General features: G+C 49.9%; 3 protein-coding genes across 5 annotated transcripts in view; 2 read left to right on the top strand and 1 right to left on the bottom strand.

Annotated features, from left to right (window-relative positions):
- LOC127026358 (guanine nucleotide-binding protein G(i) subunit alpha-3) overlaps window positions 1–21,537 on the top strand; it is a 378,524-nt gene that overhangs the window by 166,742 nt on the left and 190,245 nt on the right. The gene's annotated exons all lie outside the window — the stretch shown is intronic.
- DENND2D (DENN domain containing 2D) lies at window positions 181–9,497 on the top strand. Its single transcript, XM_050911548.1, is given in 12 exon segments — window positions 181–400; window positions 1,554–1,738; window positions 2,268–2,380; window positions 2,495–2,564; window positions 3,714–3,791; window positions 3,886–4,026; window positions 5,945–6,093; window positions 6,262–6,439; window positions 6,951–6,992; window positions 7,376–7,466; window positions 7,914–8,153; window positions 9,363–9,497. Coding segments are annotated over 12 exon segments (1,569 nt in total). The 3' UTR covers window positions 9,425–9,497.
- Window positions 15,487–21,537, bottom strand: part of CEPT1 (choline/ethanolamine phosphotransferase 1) — a 32,451-nt gene continuing 26,400 nt past the window's right edge. For all 3 annotated transcript variants that reach the window (XM_050911552.1, XM_050911553.1, XM_050911551.1), the window contains exons 6-9: window positions 19,554–19,685; window positions 18,521–18,679; window positions 17,169–17,294; window positions 15,487–16,414 (exon numbers count right to left, since the gene is read on the bottom strand). In XM_050911552.1, the coding sequence (XP_050767509.1) occupies window positions 16,295–16,414; window positions 17,169–17,294; window positions 18,521–18,679; window positions 19,554–19,685 (537 nt within the window). In that variant the 3' untranslated portion in view covers window positions 15,487–16,294. The remainder of the gene's footprint in view (window positions 16,415–17,168; window positions 17,295–18,520; window positions 18,680–19,553; window positions 19,686–21,537) is intronic.

The following is a 21,537-nucleotide window of genomic DNA, read 5'->3' as shown; positions in this document are numbered from 1 at the left end:
CCCAAGGAGGAGCCGGAGAAGCAAAGCGCATCTTGTTGACCTTTTTTCCCTGGCCCGGAGCACCTTGCTGGGCTGTCACACAGGTGATCCCCACCAAGGACAAATCAGAGGTGTCTGCAGCCGGATCTCGTCCTTGGGATGCTCCTGGGCTTCCCCCTGCTGCGAAGCGACCTCCTCGAGATGGATTTCACCTTGCCAAGAGGAAGGACTTTGCATGCGGAGGTGGAGCGGCCTCAGGGTGCACACAGAGGCGGCTTCGCGCATCTCCCCACCCTGTGCTGGGAAGGGCGTTTCTGGTGACTGGGAAGGGACTTCCCGTGATGAGACTGTGAGTGTCACCTCCTCGGATGAGCTTTCTGCTCCTGTCAGCTCCCGAGGACCTGGAGCGAAGGCTGGAAAGGTGTTTCCAGACTAAAGGAGGCAGCTACGGAGCCGGAGGGATACACAGGGTGGGGTGTCCACCAGCACCGCTTTTGAAGGAGGATGTCATGCACGGGGGAGAAGGACGACGGGAGCAGCTGGCCACAGCCGTGCCTTGCCCTGCCGAGCTGCGGCACAACCGAAAGAGCCCAGGGCCAAACTCCGGGATGCGGGGACAAATCGCAAGAGTCAGTTATTTCATTCAGCCACGCCTTTATTTTCCTGCCTGTTATTCCTAGGAGCAGCTCAAGCATTTCTGTTCCAGCTCCCCACCGAGACCAAGCCCGGGACAGTTTCGGTGCCAGGAACCGGGGATTTAGAGAGTCGCAAGCGGCTGCTGGGAGAGGGAAGAGCTGTGCCATGGCCTGGCTGCAGCCTCCCGCCAGCATTTAACTCCTCTCTTTCCCAGCCCTTGGATCTCACTGCCCGACCACGATCGTCCCAGGGCCACTGGAGATGTCGGCTTGGGCTCTTTTCACTCTTACTTCTAGTTTTTTGGGTTGTGACAGCTGACGCTCCCCAGCTGTCCTCCCCAACCGGCCAAACAAGAAATGGGATGTAATCTCAGGGAATTGCTTTGCTTTGGGAGCTGTGGTTTAGGGAAAACCCTCGAGTATCTCATTTGCAATCAGCAGTTCCCAGGACTGAGGACATCTGGCAGGGAGAGGTTGGGATTCATCTTACTGGAGCCTTTGGAGGTGCTCGAACAAGATCTGTGCTGTTTGTTTGCTGTTTTTTTCCCCTAAAGGAATAAAATTAACTGCTATAAAAGCATTCCCACACCTTCCCGCAGATGCTTTCCGCAGAGACCGTCTGCTCTCTGCCACCCCACGTGCTGGCTTCGCTCTGGGCATCCCTCTGCCTTTGCTGGGATGGGGCAAAGGAGGGCTGGGGATGTCTGATGGCACTTTGATTTTCCCCAAAAGACTCATAAAAGCCATTTCTCTTTCCTTTCCGTGTCCCCAGCTGTTCACTGTCAGGGACCGAAACACCCTGTGAACCAGGTCCCGGTTCCCTCCAGCCACTTTGGCCGGTTCTTGCGTAGCTCTGCAACTCCTCTCCTGCCCTCAGGACCCCTCCTGCCTTTTGTTTCACTCTGCTCTGTTTTTTTGGTTGGTTTTTTTTTGCTACAGAAGGAAAAGAGGAGGCGTCTGCTGCAGAAAACAACCCCTTGCGGGTCCCACAGAGGAAACCAGGAGAGCGGAGCTCTGTCCTCTATTCTGCCGGACAGTTTTTCTTCGAGTACCTGGTGGTGGTGTCGCTGAAGAAGATGTCAGATGGACGTTACGAACCCAAGATAACCTACCAGTTCCCAAAGGTATTTAGCCCCGTGTTTCCGGCAAGATGAGTTTTCCGAATTTAGAGGAAAAGGGGATGTTGCTCCTTCCCCATCACTAGAGCCAGGGGAGGAGAACAGAAAAATACCCCGTGCCCTTGAGTCACAGACCCAAACCCCAGGGCTTTGCCTGCCGTGGGTTGGGCTTGCTGGGACCGTCTGTCCCTCCCTGCGGTCCGAGCCCAGGGCCACAAAGCCTGGGAGGAAAATGCCGGGGTGCTCCCTGGTCTCCGGTTCCAAAAGGGGAGACCATGGCAGCAAAATCACACCTTGGGGAGGTGGCACAGGAGGAGACCCCCCTGTTTGCAGAGGGGCCCCTGGGTGCCTCTGCTTTGCCCCGCTATCTGTGGGGTAAAAGAGTCAAAAATTGGATTTTTGGGAGATGCTTGTCCAGGGATGTGTGGGCACCTTCTGCTTCAGTCTGAGCCGGGGGTTGCTTTGGGACACACCCCATCCCCTGGGGCTATGGGCACCCTCCGTCACCCTGACTCTTGGCATCGCTTCGTTCCAGCGTGAGAACTTGCTGAAGGGCCAGAAGGAGGAGGAGGAACGTCTCTTGCAAGCCATCCCCCTCTTCTGCTTCCCCGATGGCAACAACTGGGCCCCCGTCACGGAGTTCACCAGGTACGTGCCCCGCTGCGGGGTCTCGGCCGTGGTTTCCCACCCCATGCCGTCACATCCCTGAGGGCTGCGGGCTGGAAGGGCCGTCCCGTCCCCATGCGTTGTCTCTCCTTGCAGCGAAACCTTTTCTTTCGTCCTGACCAACGTGGATGGCAGCAGGAAGATCGGCTACTGCAGGCGGCTGCTGGTGAGCATCCCACCGCCCGTACACCCATCGCTGGGTCGGTGGTGGCCATGCCACGCCATCCCCGTGGTGGGACACGGTGCCTTCTGCCATGCCCAAAGCACAACTCTTGGGGACGTGCCTTAGAAAGCCACTTGCCTTGACAAGATGATGACAAGCAGCAAGGGGGTGCCCAAAGGGATTTCTTTGGAGCTTTCTTCTGCTGGGGCATCAGCTGGATGCTGGATGGAGGAAAGCAGCGTTTGCTGTAGCCCAGGGCTGGCCTGAAATGCAACCAGGAGATGCAATGGTTGGGAGGTGCCATCCCTCGTACCGGTGGTCGCTGCCTCCCCACCAATCTCCTGCAGCTTCCCTGGCTCCTTTCCCTTGGCCGCAGCGGTCAGGACGGCTGCAAACACCACTCAGGATCAGGACGGGGATGCGCAGGCGCCCATCCAGGTGCCAAGGAGCCAGGTGCCCTCAGCCCCGTCCCCAAAAATTGCTTCTGAGCAGTGGCTGCCTTTCTCAGCTGATGGATTTGGCCAGCTCGGGGGCTGTGAGGCGCAATGGAGGTCTTCCTTGGCTGCCGATTTATGCACAGCCTGCTTAAGTGGGGACACAAAGCCACGGGGCCGTACGCCACGGCTCGGTGACTTGCTGGATCCCACCACCCTTTCATTCCCTGGCGAACCTGCCCACTTCTGCATCCAGGGCTGAGCTCTGGCTCTTTGAACTGGATGTCTGGAGGGCTGAAAGCGCAGAGAGCAAACGGACCCAGGATAATCCAGTTGGAAAGGGAAAAACAGCCTGGGCACTCATCCCACTGGTCCCTGTTTCAGTAGGAGGAAGGATTAGCCCCGAGGATGGTGGGGCAGGAGGTCTCAGAGGACACATGTCTGGGAGAGAGGAAAGTTTGGGAACAGGCCAAAAGGCTTTGCACCAAAAAGATTAACAGCTTTGGCATCTGAATTGCCTTCTCCTGGTCCTGGGCACCCTCTGCTTTTACAGCACCAACTGCGTCCTTGGCCTGAGCCCCAGCTCTGAAAATCCCCCAGTGGGTGATTTGGCATCTTGGGGGGGGGTGAGTGGGGCCGGGGGGGATCTCTGGGGAGAGCACGGAGCTGGTGCGGTGGGGCTGGGAGATGCTCAAACCCTTTTCCCATCCTCTTCCAGCCATCCGGCCGTGGTGTCCGCCTCCCTGAGGTCTTCTGCATCATCAGCTGCCTGGGCTGCTTCGGGCTCTTCTCCAAGGTAGGGATGTGGTGGCTCCGTCTGGCACGGTGGTGGCCCAGGCAGCCACTCTGTTGCCTGCCGGGGTTTCACAGCTCACTTTTTTCTCCCCCAGATCCTGGACGAGGTGGAGAAGAGGCGCCAGATCTCCATGGCGGTGATTTACCCCTTCATGCAGGGCCTTCGGGAATCGCCCTTCCCAGCTCCAGGGAAAACCGTCACCATTAAAAGCTTCATCCCCGAATCAGGCACGGAGGTTGGTGGGGGTCTCGGGGGCTCAGTGGCACCTCCTGGACTGCTCCAACATGGGGAGCCTGGGCCATCTCAGGGAGCATCCTCCACACCTGCAGCACCCATGGGTGCTTGCTAGAGCAGTGGGTGGTGGGTCGGGCTGCCAGGGGCCTTGTGCCCTGGGGAAATGGGTGCCACCTCCCTCCTGGTCCAGGAGGAGAGCAGCAAGCAGTGAGGATGAGGATGGAGCCCATCCCCAGGTGATGCTGCCCCATCTTTGCATCCTTGCAAAGCAGCATCTTTGCAGCTCCATCAGCCTCGAGCTGGAGCTGCCAGCACAAAACCTCCCTGGACGCCGTTTCTTAACACGTCGGTGCTTGCACAGCCTTTACGTCAGAGCGGTGCGTCATGCCGGGGGCCGTGGAGCGGGGCTGGCTGCACGCCGCTCGTGAGCCGGCGTTCGCAGCTCCGGGTGCAGCACGCAGGGTTGTTGGGGTGCGTGGTGGTGCCGGGGCTGTCGCGGGGTGTCGCAGGCGGCAGCTTCCCCTCCTCCAGCTCCGCACCGCGGTGCTCAGCTCTCAGCCTCGACACCCGCCCTGGTTTAGCATCACGGGCGGGCAGGCGCCACGGCGCAGGCATGCGGCAAGCCCGGCCTTTACCTGTGGAAAGGAGATCTGATCCGGGCACGGTGCCCGCGGGGCTCATCTCGCCCACGCACGGCCCGGGCTCGCACAGGCAGAGCCTCTTTTTTTTCGCTTTTTCTTTCTCTTGTGGCAAAGCTGGGGTGGAAAAAGGGGGAGGATCTGCCCTGGCATCCGGCAAAATAACCTCAGTGCTGAGCATCCCAGGGATGCGTCCTGCCAGGGTGGGTCTGAGAGCAAGATCCCTCCTCTCTAGTGCAATTTAGCAGCTGGCTATCAAATTGCAAGACATTTCTTCATCCAGGAAGGCTTGTGCAAGGGCTTTGCAGGTTGCTCAATGCTCTGGCTGCGGGCCAGGCTGCAGGGAGCGCGGCTGGGGGTGACAGGGACGGAGGATGTACGAGGACGTTCTTCGAAAGAGCTGCGCTTTGGGGCTCTGGGAAGGGGCTGGAGCAAGTCAAGGAGATCAGTGAGAAAACAGGGAAAGGGGTGAAAATAAATTCTGGGTACTACACGGGCTGGGAGCTGGGGATCGTGCAGGATTTGTGCTGGAAAGGGGCTGCGGAGCCCGGCCAAGCCCTATGCTGCTGGCTGGGAAGGTGCTGCTTTGCTGGAAAGGCGGCCTGGCACATGGAGGAGGGGGATTTCCCCCCCCTGTAAAGCTGGGCAGAGGGGCCAGGAGTGTGTCATGAGCTGCACGGTCCTGTTAACCCTTCAGCGGTCACTGTCTCGGGGCTGCCCGCAGCAGGGCAGAGGTACCGACCAGGTTTGGGAGGCTCTTGTCTGGGGCAAAGCCAGCAGAATAGAGAGACCGCCTGCAACTATCCATTAGCTAATTCACTTTTGGCCATTCTAGCTAGGATGAGGCGAGCTGACCCTCCGGAGAGGCTTTTGAGGAAGTTTTTGTGGTTTTTATACCAAAAGTCATGCCCTCATCCTTCCTCCCTTTCCTGGGCAACGTTCTCCACTGCTGCTCACAGATGAGCTGTCAGCCGCTGAGATGGGAGCCTGTCCCCCTTGTAAGTGCTAGAGAAAAGAGGCATTTTGGTTAAAAATCCAGTCCCCCAATAAATAAACCCCACAGTGCACATCACCGCTGGCTTCCCCTGCATCCTCAGCGCTGCACAGTCCACATCTCCAGGCGGGACAAGACGAGGTTTGTCCCTTGCAGAAGGACGTGATGCAGATGCTGCAAACTCTGGGTCATTAATTGGTCCCCAAATCACCTTCTCGGGGGGCCAGGGCGGCACGGGGGGAGCGTTGCACCTCCTAAGCCAGGGTTTGGTGGCTCTCCCTTGGCAGCTCATCGAGCTCACGCGGCCCGTGGATGCCCACCTGGAGCACGTGGAGTTTCAGGCTCTGCTCCAGCGGCTCAGCCCCCACCTCATCCTGCACATCTTCGCCTCCGCCGTGTTGGAGCGACGGCTCATTTTCCTGGCAGAGGAGCTGAGGTGAGTCCTGATCTGTTTATTAAAAAAAAAAAAAAAAAAAAAAACCAAACACAAAAAACCCCTTGAAGGAGCGCAGGATGCAGCTGAGCTCGGGGTGGGATGTTCCCTCTGAGCAGTGAAGTTCCCTTTCCTCATGCAATGCCACCACGATGGCTCCTTGTCCTGCAGCGTCCTCTCTCAGTGCATCCACGCGGTGGCTGCTCTCCTCTACCCCTTCACCTGGGCTCACACCTACATCCCCGTGGTCCCCGAGTGCCTGCTCGACACCGTCTGCTGCCCCACGCCCTTCATGGTCGGCATCCAGATGCGGCACCTGGAGCGGGTCCTGGACCAGCCGATGGAGGAGGTATTTCATCCGGGCGGGGGAAAGCATCTGGATGGAGCCATCGGTCAGTCCATGACCCTGGGTTTGGGTTGGCTCTGGGACTGGAGGCTCTGGTTGTGCCCTTTTCCCATCCAGAGAGGCTGGAGATTGGGGCTTCTTGCATGTCCCCGCCTGTTGGCACCTGGGGGAACACCTCCACGTCCCCCTGGGTGCTGCCGGCCACCCCAGGACCCGCAGCCCTGACCCTGGGGGACTCGGAGAGCTGCTGTTGGCCAGGCTGGCTGTTGGCATCATCCCAACCTTGCAGAAGTGGAGAAAAGCTGCGTGGGGACAAGCTACCAAGCCTGTAGCAGACACGGTCCCTGGGGGGATGCCCTGGTCCCCCTGCCCAGGTCCCTCCAGCACAGGGGGACTGATCCTTCTCCTGCGACCCTCATGGGCTGCGGACACACCAGTCTGATCCCAAAACGGGTGGGAGGAAGCCCGAATGCCGTGGTAGGGCTAAAGCTGGTCGCTCTCTGCTCTCTTTCAGGCTCTGATAGTGGATCTCTGCGAAGGGAAGATCCTCCGGGCGGTAGGTGCCCCGTGCAGGGCGTGGGGCTGGGGGTGGGCTCACCGGGCCTGGGTAGCCCCGGGAAGGGCCCCTTGCCCCCTCGGTGCCAGCTACCTGGCAGCTTTCACATTTTGGGGGCAGAGACATCTCGGTGTCGCCCACCCAGGGGGAACGTCCCAGGAAGGGATGTCTCCGGCCACTGCATCTGTCTTGTCGTGAGCCGGAGCAGCAGGGTCTGTGTGTTGGGCATCCCGCTCCCAGCATCACTGCAGCACCCTGCGATGATAAATAATTAATGAGCTCTGCAGAAAGCCCCACTGATGGGCTGCACTAACCGCTGCCCGCGGCCATCTGAGCCGGGTTCCCACTGGTGCTGGGTGCTTCATGGCCCCGTTGTCTTCCAGGTGGGCGATGAGGAGGACATCTTGCCCATCAAGCTGCAGAATGAGATGCTGACGTCTCTGAACAGGCACAACAACAACAACAACGTACACAGTAAGGACGTGTCTTTATATACGGTAAAACACGGGCAAGCTGCCCTCCACAGATGGCCAGAGTCCTCAGCGAAACGATTTTCCTAAAGGGACCTGGCCTAGGATGTTTCTGTCCCATTTTGCAACAAAATGCAGCCACGGGAGAGAAATCCCGTAGCCTTTCCCCTGTCCTGCGAAACATGAGAGCAGGAACAACTAATTCTGCTGAAAAAAATCAGCTTTTGCCAATATTTGGCTCGCAAAGATGCCACCGCCCTGGAAAGCAAACACAGCCAGTGCTCCCTCAGCAAAATTAGTCTGATCTTTGTTTACTGGCAGAGGGAGGTTTTAAGCAAATAACTTCTTGGGATGCAAACACAGACTGCGAACCGGCCAGGTTAAAATAAGACCGTCCTTTCTATGTTCAGAGGTCCCATCCCCACCTCTCGTGCTCCATGTCCTCTTCCAGCATCCGAGCAGGTGAACACGCTCGTCTCCGAAGCCTTCGTGCAATTCTTCGTCCGAATGGTTGGCCACTACGCCTCGCACATTAAGTGGAGTAAAAACGGCTCGGGCACCTTCCAGGAGCGAGCCTTCTGCAAAGCCATCACCTCCAAGACCAACCGCAAGTTTGTGAAGAAGTTTGTGAAGACGAACATGTTTTCCCTATTTATTGAGGAAGCAGAAAAGAGCAGGATCCCACAGGAAGGTAAATGGCCCCGTCTCTCCTTCCCTCTCCGGTCGGGTGAGCTCTGCAAAGTCCTGGGCTATTTGGTTAAGGGAAAGAGATGCCCCATGCCCGGAGAGGGATGCAGCTCGAGGCTCAGGATGCTCAGGGCAGCGAGTAGCACCCGCTTGCTCTCAACAGCTGCATTTCTCTGTCCCTGTCAGGCAATCAAAAAAATCCCTGGGCTCATTTTAGATCTTGTCTCTTGACTGGGGCCGGGGCAGGCTTACTGAGAGCTCAGTGTTTAGGCAAACATGGCAGTAGCAGCGCAAATATTTGGCTCGGATGCAGGCAGCAGCTGGGAGCTGGCTCCTGGCTGCGCTGCCTGCGAGCCCTGACTCATCTCTGCCACCGGCCCCGGCGCGGACCCGTGGTGGGTGGCTTGGTCCTTCCCCTTCCCAGGGATTTACAGGGCACTGGGCAGAGCTGAGCCTCCTCCTAGCCCAGGATGAGGACAAACAGGGGTGATGGAGGTTGAGGAAGCCACCCCAAACATCTGCTGGTGGCCAGAGACATCCTGGCCCGGAACTTGCCACCCCTGAGGTCTTGCTGCACTCGGAGAGAGTGCAAGAGGGTGCAGTCCTTGCGCTCTCTCAGCGACTGCCGCATCGGAGCAAAGCAAACATCCCCTCGGACGCACCACGTGGCAGCGAGCGGCAGATGGTGACCGTAGTGGGTCCCTCTCCAGCCCGTCTGCAGCCTGCCCGGGGACTCGGGGCCCAGCACTGCCTCAGTTCTTGCTTTCTCTGCCCTTTTAGGTCAGACTTTATAGGGCAGACATGGACCTGGGTCTGCCTGGGGTTTGCAGAGAGGGATGGCACAATCCCAGCTTTCCCATTATATTCCCAGTCTACGTCACCTTTTTGGCTATTTGCATTCCCAGGGTCTCCCGCTTTCTCTCTTCCTTGCTGGTTGGAGAGGAAACACAAAAACTGAACAGGAGTGAACGCGTGGGTTAAAAACTTACACTAACCCAGCATAATAAAGCCCATTTTGGGGAGGTGAGAGGGATGGGTGGAATTGCAAGAACCCCGATTTTACCTGGGTCCTCGCCTGGGTGCAGTTGTCCATAACCCAGCACGGTTTGGCTCCCAGGGTGCAAACGCACTCGCCAGGACTCAGGCTGTGCAGCCCTGTATCCTCCCCAGCCCGAACGCTTGCATTTCACTGACGACCTTTTCTCATCCACAGCATATTTCCAGCAGAAAATAACAGAGTACCACGAACAGAAGAAGCACCGAAGGGACTCCTGAAGTCCAGCCCGGGAAGCCAGGAGCAGGGCTGGGACCGAGCAGGTCCCTGCCAGCAGCACCACGCTGCGCAGACTCGACGCGTGCCCTGCCCAAGGGCAGAGCACGCTGGACTCTGCTGGATCTGTCCGCCGGTTCCTACCCATCTGTGACTTATGAGATGCATGGGCAGCACCGAACACCAGTTTCTACCCTTTCTTTTTTCCTCAGGGCATCATTGCACTGGAAAACTCTTTTGCACAGAGCTAGCAAGCAGGCTGTGATTTCTTTTCCGATCTTGCTAGCAACAGGGACAAACTGCGACTCGCAGCGCCCGGCTCTGCGCAGAGTCTTTGGCCCCATCAGGACCTCACGCAGCGAGGGAGGGAAGTCAGGGAGCTGGCTGCAGGACAACAAAGGTTGTAGAGTAATCGTTAGAGGGGAGGAAAAAAAACAGATGAGTAGGAAATAGTGTTATTTCTAATTAAAACAAACCTAGGTTTTGCAAATAAGTAACATCCTATTGAGTAAGTTTCAGAGGTTTCTATTATTAACAACCGTTTCACTTTATTTTCTGTCAAGATGTGCTCATTGTTAAATACCGGCAGGAACAGTTGCGGTGGATTTTAGCGGTTTCCTCTATAGCGGCCGTCTGCTTCGTTGGTACCACTTAGAGCCCAGTTTAGCTCTTTAAAGAAACAAAAATATTCTTTTCCAACAGGTTATTTATTTGTGCTGTAAGCAAACTGTGAAGGCCACAGGGCTGTGTTTTGTAGTAGAGGGAAATGGCCGATCAACAGCTTTGGGTAGGGAGGAAGTATTTGTTAAATCCAGTAGTAAAACATGTCGACATCCTCCGTGTTTCTGGTTTTGATGCCAACTTCTTTTAAAGCCTTGCAGTTCATTGAAGCACTGTCTCTGCAATATGATGCCTGCAGCAGATTTAAAGCTAAATTATGGTTCTCCCCCTTTCCTAACGCACTTATCCAGGGAATAAATATTGCAGCAGGGAAAGCTGGTGCTGACTGCAGGTCTGCCTGGTTCCTTCCCAGACAAACCAGAGCCAGATGCTTCTCCCAGCAAGGGCTGGGGTCGAAGAGCTTCATCCTCCTCTCTGGGATGTTACAGCCAAGCTGCCATATCACTCAGTACCCACTAGACATGTGCACACATGCAGATGTTATCAAAAATATAGTTTAACACAACTTTTGCAGTGGTATTGAATGCCACGGTGAGAGATTTTACATAAACACTAAAAAAGAAGCAGGCTGACTGCCAGACAGCTTTCGCTTTCGGAGCTGTTGAACATCTAACGAAAACAAGACAGATGTAAAGGGTATTTATTTTAGAAGTACTTGTGCAATCACGCACAAAGGTAAGTGACAGAAACACAGTTGGACAGAGGGTACAAACTGAGCAGCAATGACACGCTCTAGCCCCGCTGACAGAAAATTGTTGATTTTTGCTCAGCCCCTGTGTGTGTTTGGAAGGGGGGAACAACAATTATTTGTTAGAAAAAAAGGGGATTTTTGGCACTGTGGGTATCTTCTCTGGCTCTACAAGTTCCCCCTCATGGGTAGAGTGTTACAGGTTTAACTACAGGAAATTAAAGGTTAGTGGTCTTTTTCTGTGGTTTTTTTTCATTTAAAAAAGTTCACCTGCCAGCAGAAAATTGTGTGTGTGGAAAATCAAGGGGACCTATCAAGAACTGTCCCTTTGGAAAAGACCACTTGCCTCCCCCTTCTCCTGCTTGTTCATTCCCATTTTGAGAAGACGCCGACCTTTTTGGTTGTGAAGCGTGACACTGTCTCCTTGAGAAAAACGGGCAGTGGTCCTTGCTTTGGCAGTAGCGCTTTAGAAATGAAGAATTAGAAATCACATAAGGGACTGGATTGTGTGGTTGCTTAATTCCTGCCAGAGAAAAATGTAACAGAAGGTTATTCCTTAGCTGCTGAAAACAGATACACAAAAACTGATCCTTAAATTTAAAATAAATGTTGTTCAAATGTAGCCAGTGCTGCAGATGCCAGCAAGGGTTAACGACGGCGAGTTAGAAGGGTTGGTGCTACCTTGTCTGACTGCAACAAAGAATAGGTTGAAAGAGGATGTTAAGTGACTTAAAGCACTTTTCCTTTTAGCATTGTTATGGAAAAAGGGACCTAGATCCATTCCCAGCGGCCAGCCCAGAACAGCATCCTTTGGGCAGCACATCAGCTCTTAGCTCAGCTGGCTCCAGGAAGACAAAAGGAAGAGGCAGGGAGCAACCAGGCACTTCTCTGGCACTGACTTCTCTCCCCACCATCCAGCAGCAGCTTCAGAGCTACAGGTGGTGGCTGAAGATGCTGGAAAGAAAGAAAACAAGCCCAGGGGCATCATCTACCCCAGGACCCCCAAATCTCCCCCGCCACTCCTCTCACATCTTTTCCCTTTCAGTATGCTGTTACTCTTCCTGACAGCTCTGTCCTTGTTTCCTAAGCCTGTGTGACTGATGTCGTTCCTGATCAGCAAGTTCTAAGGGTTTCTTGAGTTGGGTTGGCCTGAACATTGAAAAGCAGCTTGATATTATCATGCTTGCTTACTCACCTGACTGGTGTAATCTGGCAAGAGCTTTAATGCCCTCCCTTTAATGCCCGGAGGGTGGACAGACTGCTTATTGCAAGAAGTACGCACATCCCTATGATCAGTCAAGATAGGTGAAGAAAGAAGACACCGTGCTGAAAGGGCAGATGCTGAATAAAATACCCTATTTATTTCTTTGAACTCAGTCTGCCTCTCTTAAAGCACCTGCTTGTAGGTGGGGGCACTGTGTCTGCTGCTAGAGACACCGGGGTAAACTCAGCTGCTGCGTGCTAGGAGCACGGACGCATCCAGCTACGCTCAGGTCACATTGCAGCGTATCAGCAAAACTCGCAGCATATTTTTAAATCCTTCTTCCTGCTCAAGATTTGTCTAACACTTGATCTACGTCTACAACAGTAAATAAAACGGTGCCAAGAAATATTTCCCTGAACTGGGAAGTGCTCCTTTATTCTGCTAAATTGTTAACATAGTTCCCAGCATAGTATTAACCAACTCACACTCGTACAAACAACTCCCAGGCATGGTTTGGGAGGCAGCTCAGGCATCGCTCCTGATTTGCGGTTCAATTCCTGCTGTGCAGCTGCCCTGCTTGGAAGATAAGTTTCATGTTATGGCATGTGTTACCCTCTGCCAGCTGGCCTCAGTGACAGCAAATAGTCCTGGGCATATTTAACCTACCAGAGTCAACGCAGTCATTATTGCTAAGTGCTTTCAGATTGCTCCAGAACAATAACAGACACAGCTCCTACCTCAGATCACTTCCCACCTGGCTACAACCTCTGAAAATTGCTGCAGTCTTCACCTCCTCCTCTCTGGAAATGATTCAACTTCTCTGCAACTCCATTCCAAACGCAAAGATGGGGCATAGCAGCACTGGCTGTAGCGGTGCGTGCAGGGTAGGAAGGAAAGAAGAGAAAAATACTAGTACGAAACAAAACTGACACTCAGATGAAACAGAAACAGGCCCTGAGGTATCTTGACCTGTCTCTTTCCTGTGTTAAACTCCTTGCCAAAGCAAGGGAACTCCTTTAGGAGTTCGTGGAAGAGGATGCAACGCTCCAAGTGGAAATTTTCAGCTTGCCTTTACGGTTTTAGGGGAAAACTTGCTTAACAGAGAACACGTTGTATTTGTTTAGAAGGGAGTATACTCAGACGCAGGTGTTCCAGGAAGCTCAACAGGCTGCTGTTGCAAAAGCTCTTCCTTCTAAGTGTCTTCTGAATGCAACAGAAAGTGAAAAAGCACGTCACAAGATCAGGCTGAGCCCACGAAAATTCTGTTCCCCTCCTCAACTCCTTGAGCAGCCTCAGCTCTACAAGCATATCTAAGATCACAAACAAGACAGTACGGTAATGTACAAGTGCCAGGGGTAAGGGTAATTTATTCCATTATTTATTACAGACATTTATACAACACCTATATCCATAGCAATATTTTATGGCTTGGATTACCAGCAGTAACTATTCCCTGATAACACTGAAACTTTATCAGGATAGAAATGGGAATTTTCTCCTGGCTGGCTGAACACAGAGGGCATGCAAACTTCCAGGCAGCAAAGAGCTCAGGAAAAGGTGCCCTATTGCATTTCCTGAACATCAACAGGCTTTAGCTTAGACATGTTCTGTAAACGAAGTTTGGTCCTAGACAACCCTTTAAAGACTTCAGTTCTTCACCAGTCTCAAGTATCAGTGACAAGTTATTTGGAGTAGCTTAATCTTAAAACCCTGAAGACTGAAAGCGTGATTCTCCTTGTTTGCACCTCTAGAACACCACTTGCACTCTAGGGAGGGACTTTCCAAGCAACTGAGTTTTGCCCCCACTTCACGCTGATGAAAAGAAACACATGGTTTGCGAAAGGGGAGACAGGCCCTCAGCACCTTAAACTCCTTCCAGTCTTTTTGCCTTGCAGACTTCATCTTGCTCACCATTTGAAGGGCAGCAGCAGAGGCTAGACTATCTAGATCAAACCTTCACCCAGCTGAATACAGTTAAAATGAAATAAACTAGTTATCTAAATTCCAGTTGTATCTAAAACTGTGATAAAGAGACAGCTGCCACCTTACACACTGGAGATGTTCCCAGTACCAAGACACTAGGACCGTAACATTTCCAGGACACATAAGAGCTGCGCCCCAGGTACAGGGTCAGGATGCGGGAACCAAACTCTGCCTCAGGCTTCAGCCTGGCAGGGACCCTTTGGGAACCCCCAATACCAGCCCACGGGGCCAGGTCCCCCAAAGAGCCCTCAGCTGCGCTTGCCATAAAATAGCTGCTCATAAGCGTGCAAATGCCTGGAAGTTCAAGGGCGAAGTGGGGAAGCCTACATAAATTTCTCCTCGTCCTGAAGACGTTCCTCCTTTCCCCAGCACCCCAATCCCGAGGCATGACCTCCAACTCACTTGTTGAAATGGTATCACCCCGCAGGAAGGAACCAAAGCTCTTCCAACCAGGGAAGACACAAGACACAGCACGTCCATGCACTAGACGCTCGGCTGGAGAAGTCAGCATCTCCATTCCACTTCCTGCAACACCAGAAACAGGGGCCAGCCCCAGTTCTGTCCTCCCAGAGACAAGAGCTTCAACAACTAAACTAGAGCCATGCTCCTCCTGTGTCATCGCTCCAGCCCAAGCAGTCCTGTGCCTCTGCAAGGACACAACTTAGGAAGACTGACCTCTCCGTCCACGACAGCCTGACACTGGGTACTGTCCCATGGAGGTGGGAGAAGGGGTTTAAAAGCTCTCCAGTCACTGAAGGAAGTTAGTTTTCTCTCCCCTTCCTGAGCATGTTTTCTAATCACTAGGGTATCACAGGAAATACATGTCACCACTTCCTGTGGCCAAGTGAGGTTTTGATTTATTGTTGTTAGGGTTTTGTTTTTTGGTTTTTTTGTTTTGTTTTGTTGTTTGTTGTTTTGGTTTTTTTTAAAGTGAGCTGTGCTTAACTCCTTCAAAGGAGAGACACATGCAGTTGTCTTCAGGTACTGCTGTGGCTCTGGGTTCCCAGTAGACAGAGGCATTTTCTTACCATCTCGAGTGAGATGCTTCATGGTCGGAGGGCTAGGATTTCAGCCACGGGGTTCCTAGCATTCCCCACCAACTGCCTCCCAAGCAGCTCCCTGACAGCCATGGCAGATCCTGCTCTGGAGACACTCCCTTTGCTCTGTGCAGCAAGCCTAGGCACTTTGTTCAGGGTCTGCAGTTCCCCTCAACGCCAGGGCCGTGGCACACATTGCAGCACTTCACTACCGTGCGATTAAACCCTCCATTAAATCTAACTTAGCTTCCCTGATGCAGTTCACCACAGTTAAAATGGCATTAAAACAACAACAAAAAACACCCCCCCAAACTTACTGCACTATGCAGCAGAGAAAGCTCTTGGACATCCTGCAGTGACAACACTATACACATAAAAACATTAGAAAATTGCTTGCTAAATAGCAGGCAGGATTGTACTTCGTAAATCTAAGTAGGACAGAGCAACACACACATCTGAAGACAACTGTTGCTCTCAGAATTCTTATTTATTAAGAGCAGAAAGGAAATTTTGCTTAAGTTTTATACATAAAAAAGTAAACAGTAAAATTTTCTTTTTATAGTCTTTCCACTGAAGAAAATTGAGAAATAAGTTGTCTTTTTAGATAATGTTTATTTAAAAAAATAAAATTAATTGACAAAGATACCACACTATTTTGCATGCCGGTCATCCCTTCTGCTTGCAGAACTCTGTTCAATGCATTATTCTTTAGCAAGGAACCGCTTTATCAGCAATGCATAAGCAAAAGAACCACGTCAGTCTGGACTCAAACCTTGACAGCTGCTTCAGCTACACAAGCTAGTGCGATATCTCTGTTTTTACCAGCTCAGGTCTTTAGTAAATAAATTTCAAGTGGACACTAAACAAGTATTTCACTAAGAGATGATGAAATATTAAAATTAAAAGCAAGTCGTATTGCAGCTGTAATTATACTACATTAGAAACTTCAGTTGTTGGGGATCCATTCACCATATATAGATTATTTTGTAATCAAGGTAATTACAAAGACAGAGCATTACTCCCTGCATGCTTTCCTGGGCTTTGAACCAACAGAGTTGACTACATGTAGAGTTGACTAGGGTGTACTTGGAATTCACTCTCTCAGGCAGGAGACTAGTTAAGGAGTGTTACTGATAACAAAGAATAAAAGTTATACAACATTGATTATTATAAATTACTTTGTTCTTATCCGCTTTTTGCCTTAGTCTCCTACATATCGTCACATCCGTTCATGTAGAAAACCAACTCTTTCTTATTTCTCCTGATGGTGACTCCCTGTTTACTAATGGTGATTAGAATGTGTGGAGGAGGACTTGATTCGGAATACGTGGATGTGCAGATGGGCAGCAATCTGATTGCACACACTGACACAGTATCGAAGCAAATCAAAGAGAGAAAAGATCTGCCAAGGGAAAAAAATTACACACATTTAGATCCGTGTTTTCATAAAGTATAACACGAGTATAACACCACCCGCATACTTCAGAATAAAAGCACTGGCGTCTTCTTTTCACAAACTACATCTCCAACTCTGTAGGAATAATCACTCAGTGAAGAAAGTTTCTAGGCATGCTGGGCTTTCTTCCAGCTTTGTAAGAACACAGACTCTTAATTCTAGGGTCAGAGAGGGGAAACCAGTTATAGTAGCTGTACAGATACTGTGAAATGCCCCATTAACTCTGAATGGTGATAACCATACATAAAATATCAATTTTATTAAAAGGTTAACACTGTGTTTTGGTAGATAACACTTGGGTGCTTGATAAGCACATAGGAGTTTAACTCAAGATATTTTTTCCTAATGGCTGCTACTAGTAATGACAGACGTACATGCTTTCAAGAGCTTAAGGCACAGCCATACTACACTTGCACTGCGCGTAATTATTCCCTTGCTAACAAGACAAATCTTCAAAATATTCTATTCTAAGCTTCGAATATTTGCTACATTGCTTTAAAACTGCTTAAACTATGTACCTAGCAAACCATGTTTACCTGTGTTTGCATGAGCTCTATTTAAAATCAACTCAGTAAAGTAGGTTCCCAGTCTCATCACCCCCTAGGTGAGTCAGCTACGCTCAACCAACACAAACAATATTTATGAAGAGCACGCAAATGCTTGCAATGGTTACCAACAAGCAAAGTGAGCCCATACTTACCAGGGCAATCCAGAGTACAATATACTCATCAATAAAGCTGTTAAAATACTGGTCCAGAAACAACAGTGCTGGGCCTATGAAAGCTGTGTCGTGCAGGTGCATTTCGCTTTTGGTCATGTGTGCAACCTACATTAAAAAGAAAAAGGAAGTTTAAGAAATAAATATACGCCAGCCAAGGCAGAGTGATTTCAGAATACACAAAGCCAAAAAAGTTACAGTTCAAGCCACATTACTGTAAGACTTATCAAGTACTTAAGTAGCAGCAGCAATACTGTTTTAACCATTAAAGTCTACAGCCATATGAGATGCAAGATTTGCAGAGAAGTATCTTTTATTAGAACAAAGAATGCAGCTACAGGAAAAAACCTAACACATTTTCCAGTCCACAAACTCTTTCTCCTGCCAGAAAGAAAACAGTAAAATGGAAGTAGACTGGTAAATTTTAAGGTTTAGTTGAGCCTGGAAACAAAAACTCACAGCTGCTAGGAGACACTTGGTGTTCCTCTCACTCCACCTATTTGTTCCCATCCCACAAGGATCACCACCTCTCCCTGGTTACAATTTGATGATCATGTTTTTTCGTGTCCAAGCGTGACCTTCCCACCCTCGCCCACATGCACAGAGGCTGTCCTGCACCACATCCTCACTTTTACCAGCACAACTGTTGATGTGACTGTGTAGTAAACAGGTCTTGGTAAGAAATAAACTTTTCTTCCGTCGCGAGTTATGTCCAACACTGATCCAGTTCATGTGCCAGCGCAACATATGCCTGCAGAACTGAGATGGTGTGGGGCAGCAGTTCTTTAATCCCTCATTCACTCTGTTCAACAGGGGCTCCTCTCCTGACAGAATTGCTGTCTGTTCCCTGGTACAAACCCGTTAATTTTAACCACTATTTCTCTCCAATTGTTTAGGTTAAACCCTGAGCAACTGTTCCAAACCTCAGCAGCTCTGTCACCGTCTCTCCTTCACCAAAACTTTCCTCCCCTCTGCACCTGCATCTGAGGGGGGTTTCAGCCACCCCTGTTCCAGCCCAGCTCACACATGTGCGCAAATAGGCTGCAAAAGTGTGAATAAACAGCTGGGAAAGGGGGAGAAACAGAACTCTGGCAACTGTAAGCTGTACCGGCACTGACTGTGTAACCATGGCATTAGCTCGAGGTTTACCACTCCTCTTTCAAACAGAAGAAAGGCTCCGCTGCACCTCCAAGCTACTGAAAGTAAGTAAAGCACGAGTATCACTTCAGTACACAAACAGATGCAAGATAGTCAATGGAATAACCAGAGAACTTTAAAATCTACAAAAAGTTTTACTGCGATAACAAGAAACTCCAAGGTTCTGGCACACTTACCACTAGTTTATTTGTTATCTTAGCGGATACAAAACCAAAAGTAAGTATATATAAGCAGGGATGCCTTTCAAAGAGCTGCACAGCAGATTTCTTGTAGATCATTGCAGCTAACACGATCACTGACCCAATATGAAGAAAAGGTGAAAGGACACTCGTTCCCTACAGCGAGATAAAGTTAAAGCGTTAGGTTAACAAAATGTGCCTGTTGCAAAGAAACCTCAGTAAGCCAAACACTCACGTGGTATGCAATGGGTCGTGGTTGCTAACTAAAATCACATTGAAAACATGTCTTTCTGAACACTGGTTCTAACAGGAACAAAGTGTGGTGAAACTTCGTAAGCACCAGCTGAGAATGTGGTTGAACCTTTCTTGTGCTGGGGGAGAAAATAAGGTTTCAGGCAGCAAGAAGTGCACAGTTCTGACACTTGTCACACAGGTAGTGCCTAACACTGTTAGCAAGTGACAGGAGACAACACTTCTATCATCTTTTCTGTGCCAGCTAGAAAGCAACTAAAACAGCCTCCTAGGTAGCAAATAATTATTAGGCCAGTATAGCATTGCTTTTTGGAAAACTCCCGGGGCTCCAGAATCAATCATCACCTTCCCTGAAACAGAAGGTACTTGTGCAGGTACCTGTACTTTTTCACTGGTAATATGAATAGTACAGATCTTTTAGAAAGATCAAAACCATAACCAATCTTCTTGACAAACTTCCTTCTGAATACATTTTTGCATTGGACTTGTCTATGAACTCTTTGGGGGTGTGTGTATTTGTATAACCTGTTTTACATGATTAATTCAAAAGCAAATATCAAAGTACCATGAGCACTTTTAATCACTCACAAATTTTAAAACTCCTGACTCCTAAAGCTACTATCCTTACGCAGACAATATTAACTTGTTTTTCCCAAGCCAGCAAGGAACTGAAAGGAAAATATTTCACACGTAGGAGGTATTATGTTAAATAAAAACCAAAGGCATGGTTGAAAAGCCACTGAGCGCTGAAGAGTAACTAGCAGAACAAAGTACTTACTGCTATAGTGGATCCATTTTTGCCAACTCCACCTGTGAAGATTACACCGAAGTAGTTTGTACAGGAGAATATGGTTCCTGCGACAGTACAGAGGGCTGGGAATATTTTCACCTGAATATTCAGTATTGGAATCTTAATGGAAGAGAGACAAGAAGTTAAAATATGCACAAGCAAACTAAAATTGGGCTTGGTACTTCTGGTGCACTCAAACACTCCACTTTCTAACACCACGTTTGCTTTTCTTTCTCTGCTATACAGAGATTTAAATTTCTACAAGGCACAGAGAAATATGTATTTTCCAATAATCCTTCCATCAAGCTTCCCATAAATCCAGACTTATCTTCAGTTACCTGAAAAGAGACATCAAAAGCAGAGAAGTGGACAGAAACCAAGAACGTGCTAGCTAAATCACCCTGCTATCACATGGAAGAGAAATGCATCAGTCATCTCTTCTGAAGCTGGTTGTAAGACTCACAGCTACAGCCCAAGATCAAACTGGGCAAAGCAAGAACCATTGGAGATGATTAAACAAAGCCCCTTAAGAAACTGGATACTACCTTATGGGCAAGACAAGGGAAGCAAACAGAGATCAGACAAGTCATCTCAGAGTCAGGGAGCCTAGGAGAGCAATCGATGCGGTTGCTAAAGAACTGAAAAATGAGCACAGGCAGCTTTGAAAGAAAGGCAGTAGTTGTCTTCTTTTTTTAACCGTAGTGTTTCAAGCAGCACACGAGAAACTAGAAGTGAAGGAGTTCAAAATAAGCCACAGGAAATATGTTATGGAAGCAAGTGTTTAGAGAAACTACCCAAATTCCCAGCTTATCTATACAACTACTAAAAATCTTCACAGGCTCTTCATTCAGGAACTGAAGTCATAGCACTCAACTGAAAAAACACACTTGGCTCCCCAACAGCAAGGAGTCCAACTACACACAGAAGCCCAAATGAGGTCAAGTTGCTTCTATTTTTCTTCAATTACACTCTCAGTGTAGCTTTCAGCAGGTAGAGATCATTAGTTTTCTATCACGTTCAATAACTTAATCTCTCAATCTTTTCAGGGCACAACTAAGAGGCAGAGCCAGCTTTAACTCTTCATGCCTTGCTCTTAGGCAACCTGGAGAGGAACACCCAGACCACCTCTCCAAATCACTGCCCCACAGGCTTCTGGCCGGCTGGCATAGTTTCATGACACTTGAACATAGCTCTCCCTTGCTCAGGCTGCACTCTTAAGTCAAAAAACATTTTCTGAAAGATAGTAAAGCAAGAATAATGACAAGTAAACAAAAGGCATACATTGCCACAGACTGGAGTGCTAACTGTAATCATTCATTAATGTTACCAGGCACAGGACTTCTGAAGGTCTCTCCTCAGTCTTACAAAGGAAGATACCTGTGCTGCCCTCTGCTTCCATAATGATACTTTGGTATTTAAAGAATGGGGTGAATTTGCTCTTCTACAGGAAGAAGAAAACAAGGGTAAGCTTCATATCAGAGTCAAAAGACATTAAGCTTGACATTTCCCAAAGACAAAGGGAGTTTACTGGGAAAAACACCCCATGAACTCCAAACTACTACCAACACATCTGAAAATGATGCTCAGGAAAGGCAGAAGGATGAGACCACACTGTTATAACATCTAGTTTGGCTAATTATGCTTTATTAACACTCTCCTTTTTGCTTCTGCTGACAGCTGCATCAGCGATAGGTGTTAGACTGCACTTATCTGGCAGAAATAATTAATGGGAAACAAAGCTACACACAGAAATTTGGCAGAGGAAAGTCAAAGGAGAGGTGTAAAAAGGCAGCGCCCACTAAACTGCTTTGCATACAAAATGGAAGCAGCAAGGCCCAAAGTTGGAAGAAGCAAAGGCAAGCAAATATCACAGAGTGAAAAAAAAAATAAAATCTGAGTAGTGGGAGAGAGGGCGTTGTACTCAGAAATCTTCCCACAAAATGGCATTACAGCCCCTGACTTTTTAAATAAG

The sequence above is a fragment of the Gymnogyps californianus genome, chromosome 27, assembly GCF_018139145.2.
Source record: "Gymnogyps californianus isolate 813 chromosome 27, ASM1813914v2, whole genome shotgun sequence".
NCBI classification, from domain to species: Eukaryota; Metazoa; Chordata; class Aves; order Accipitriformes; family Cathartidae; genus Gymnogyps; species Gymnogyps californianus.
This window is presented reverse-complemented; position numbering and strand designations above follow the sequence as displayed.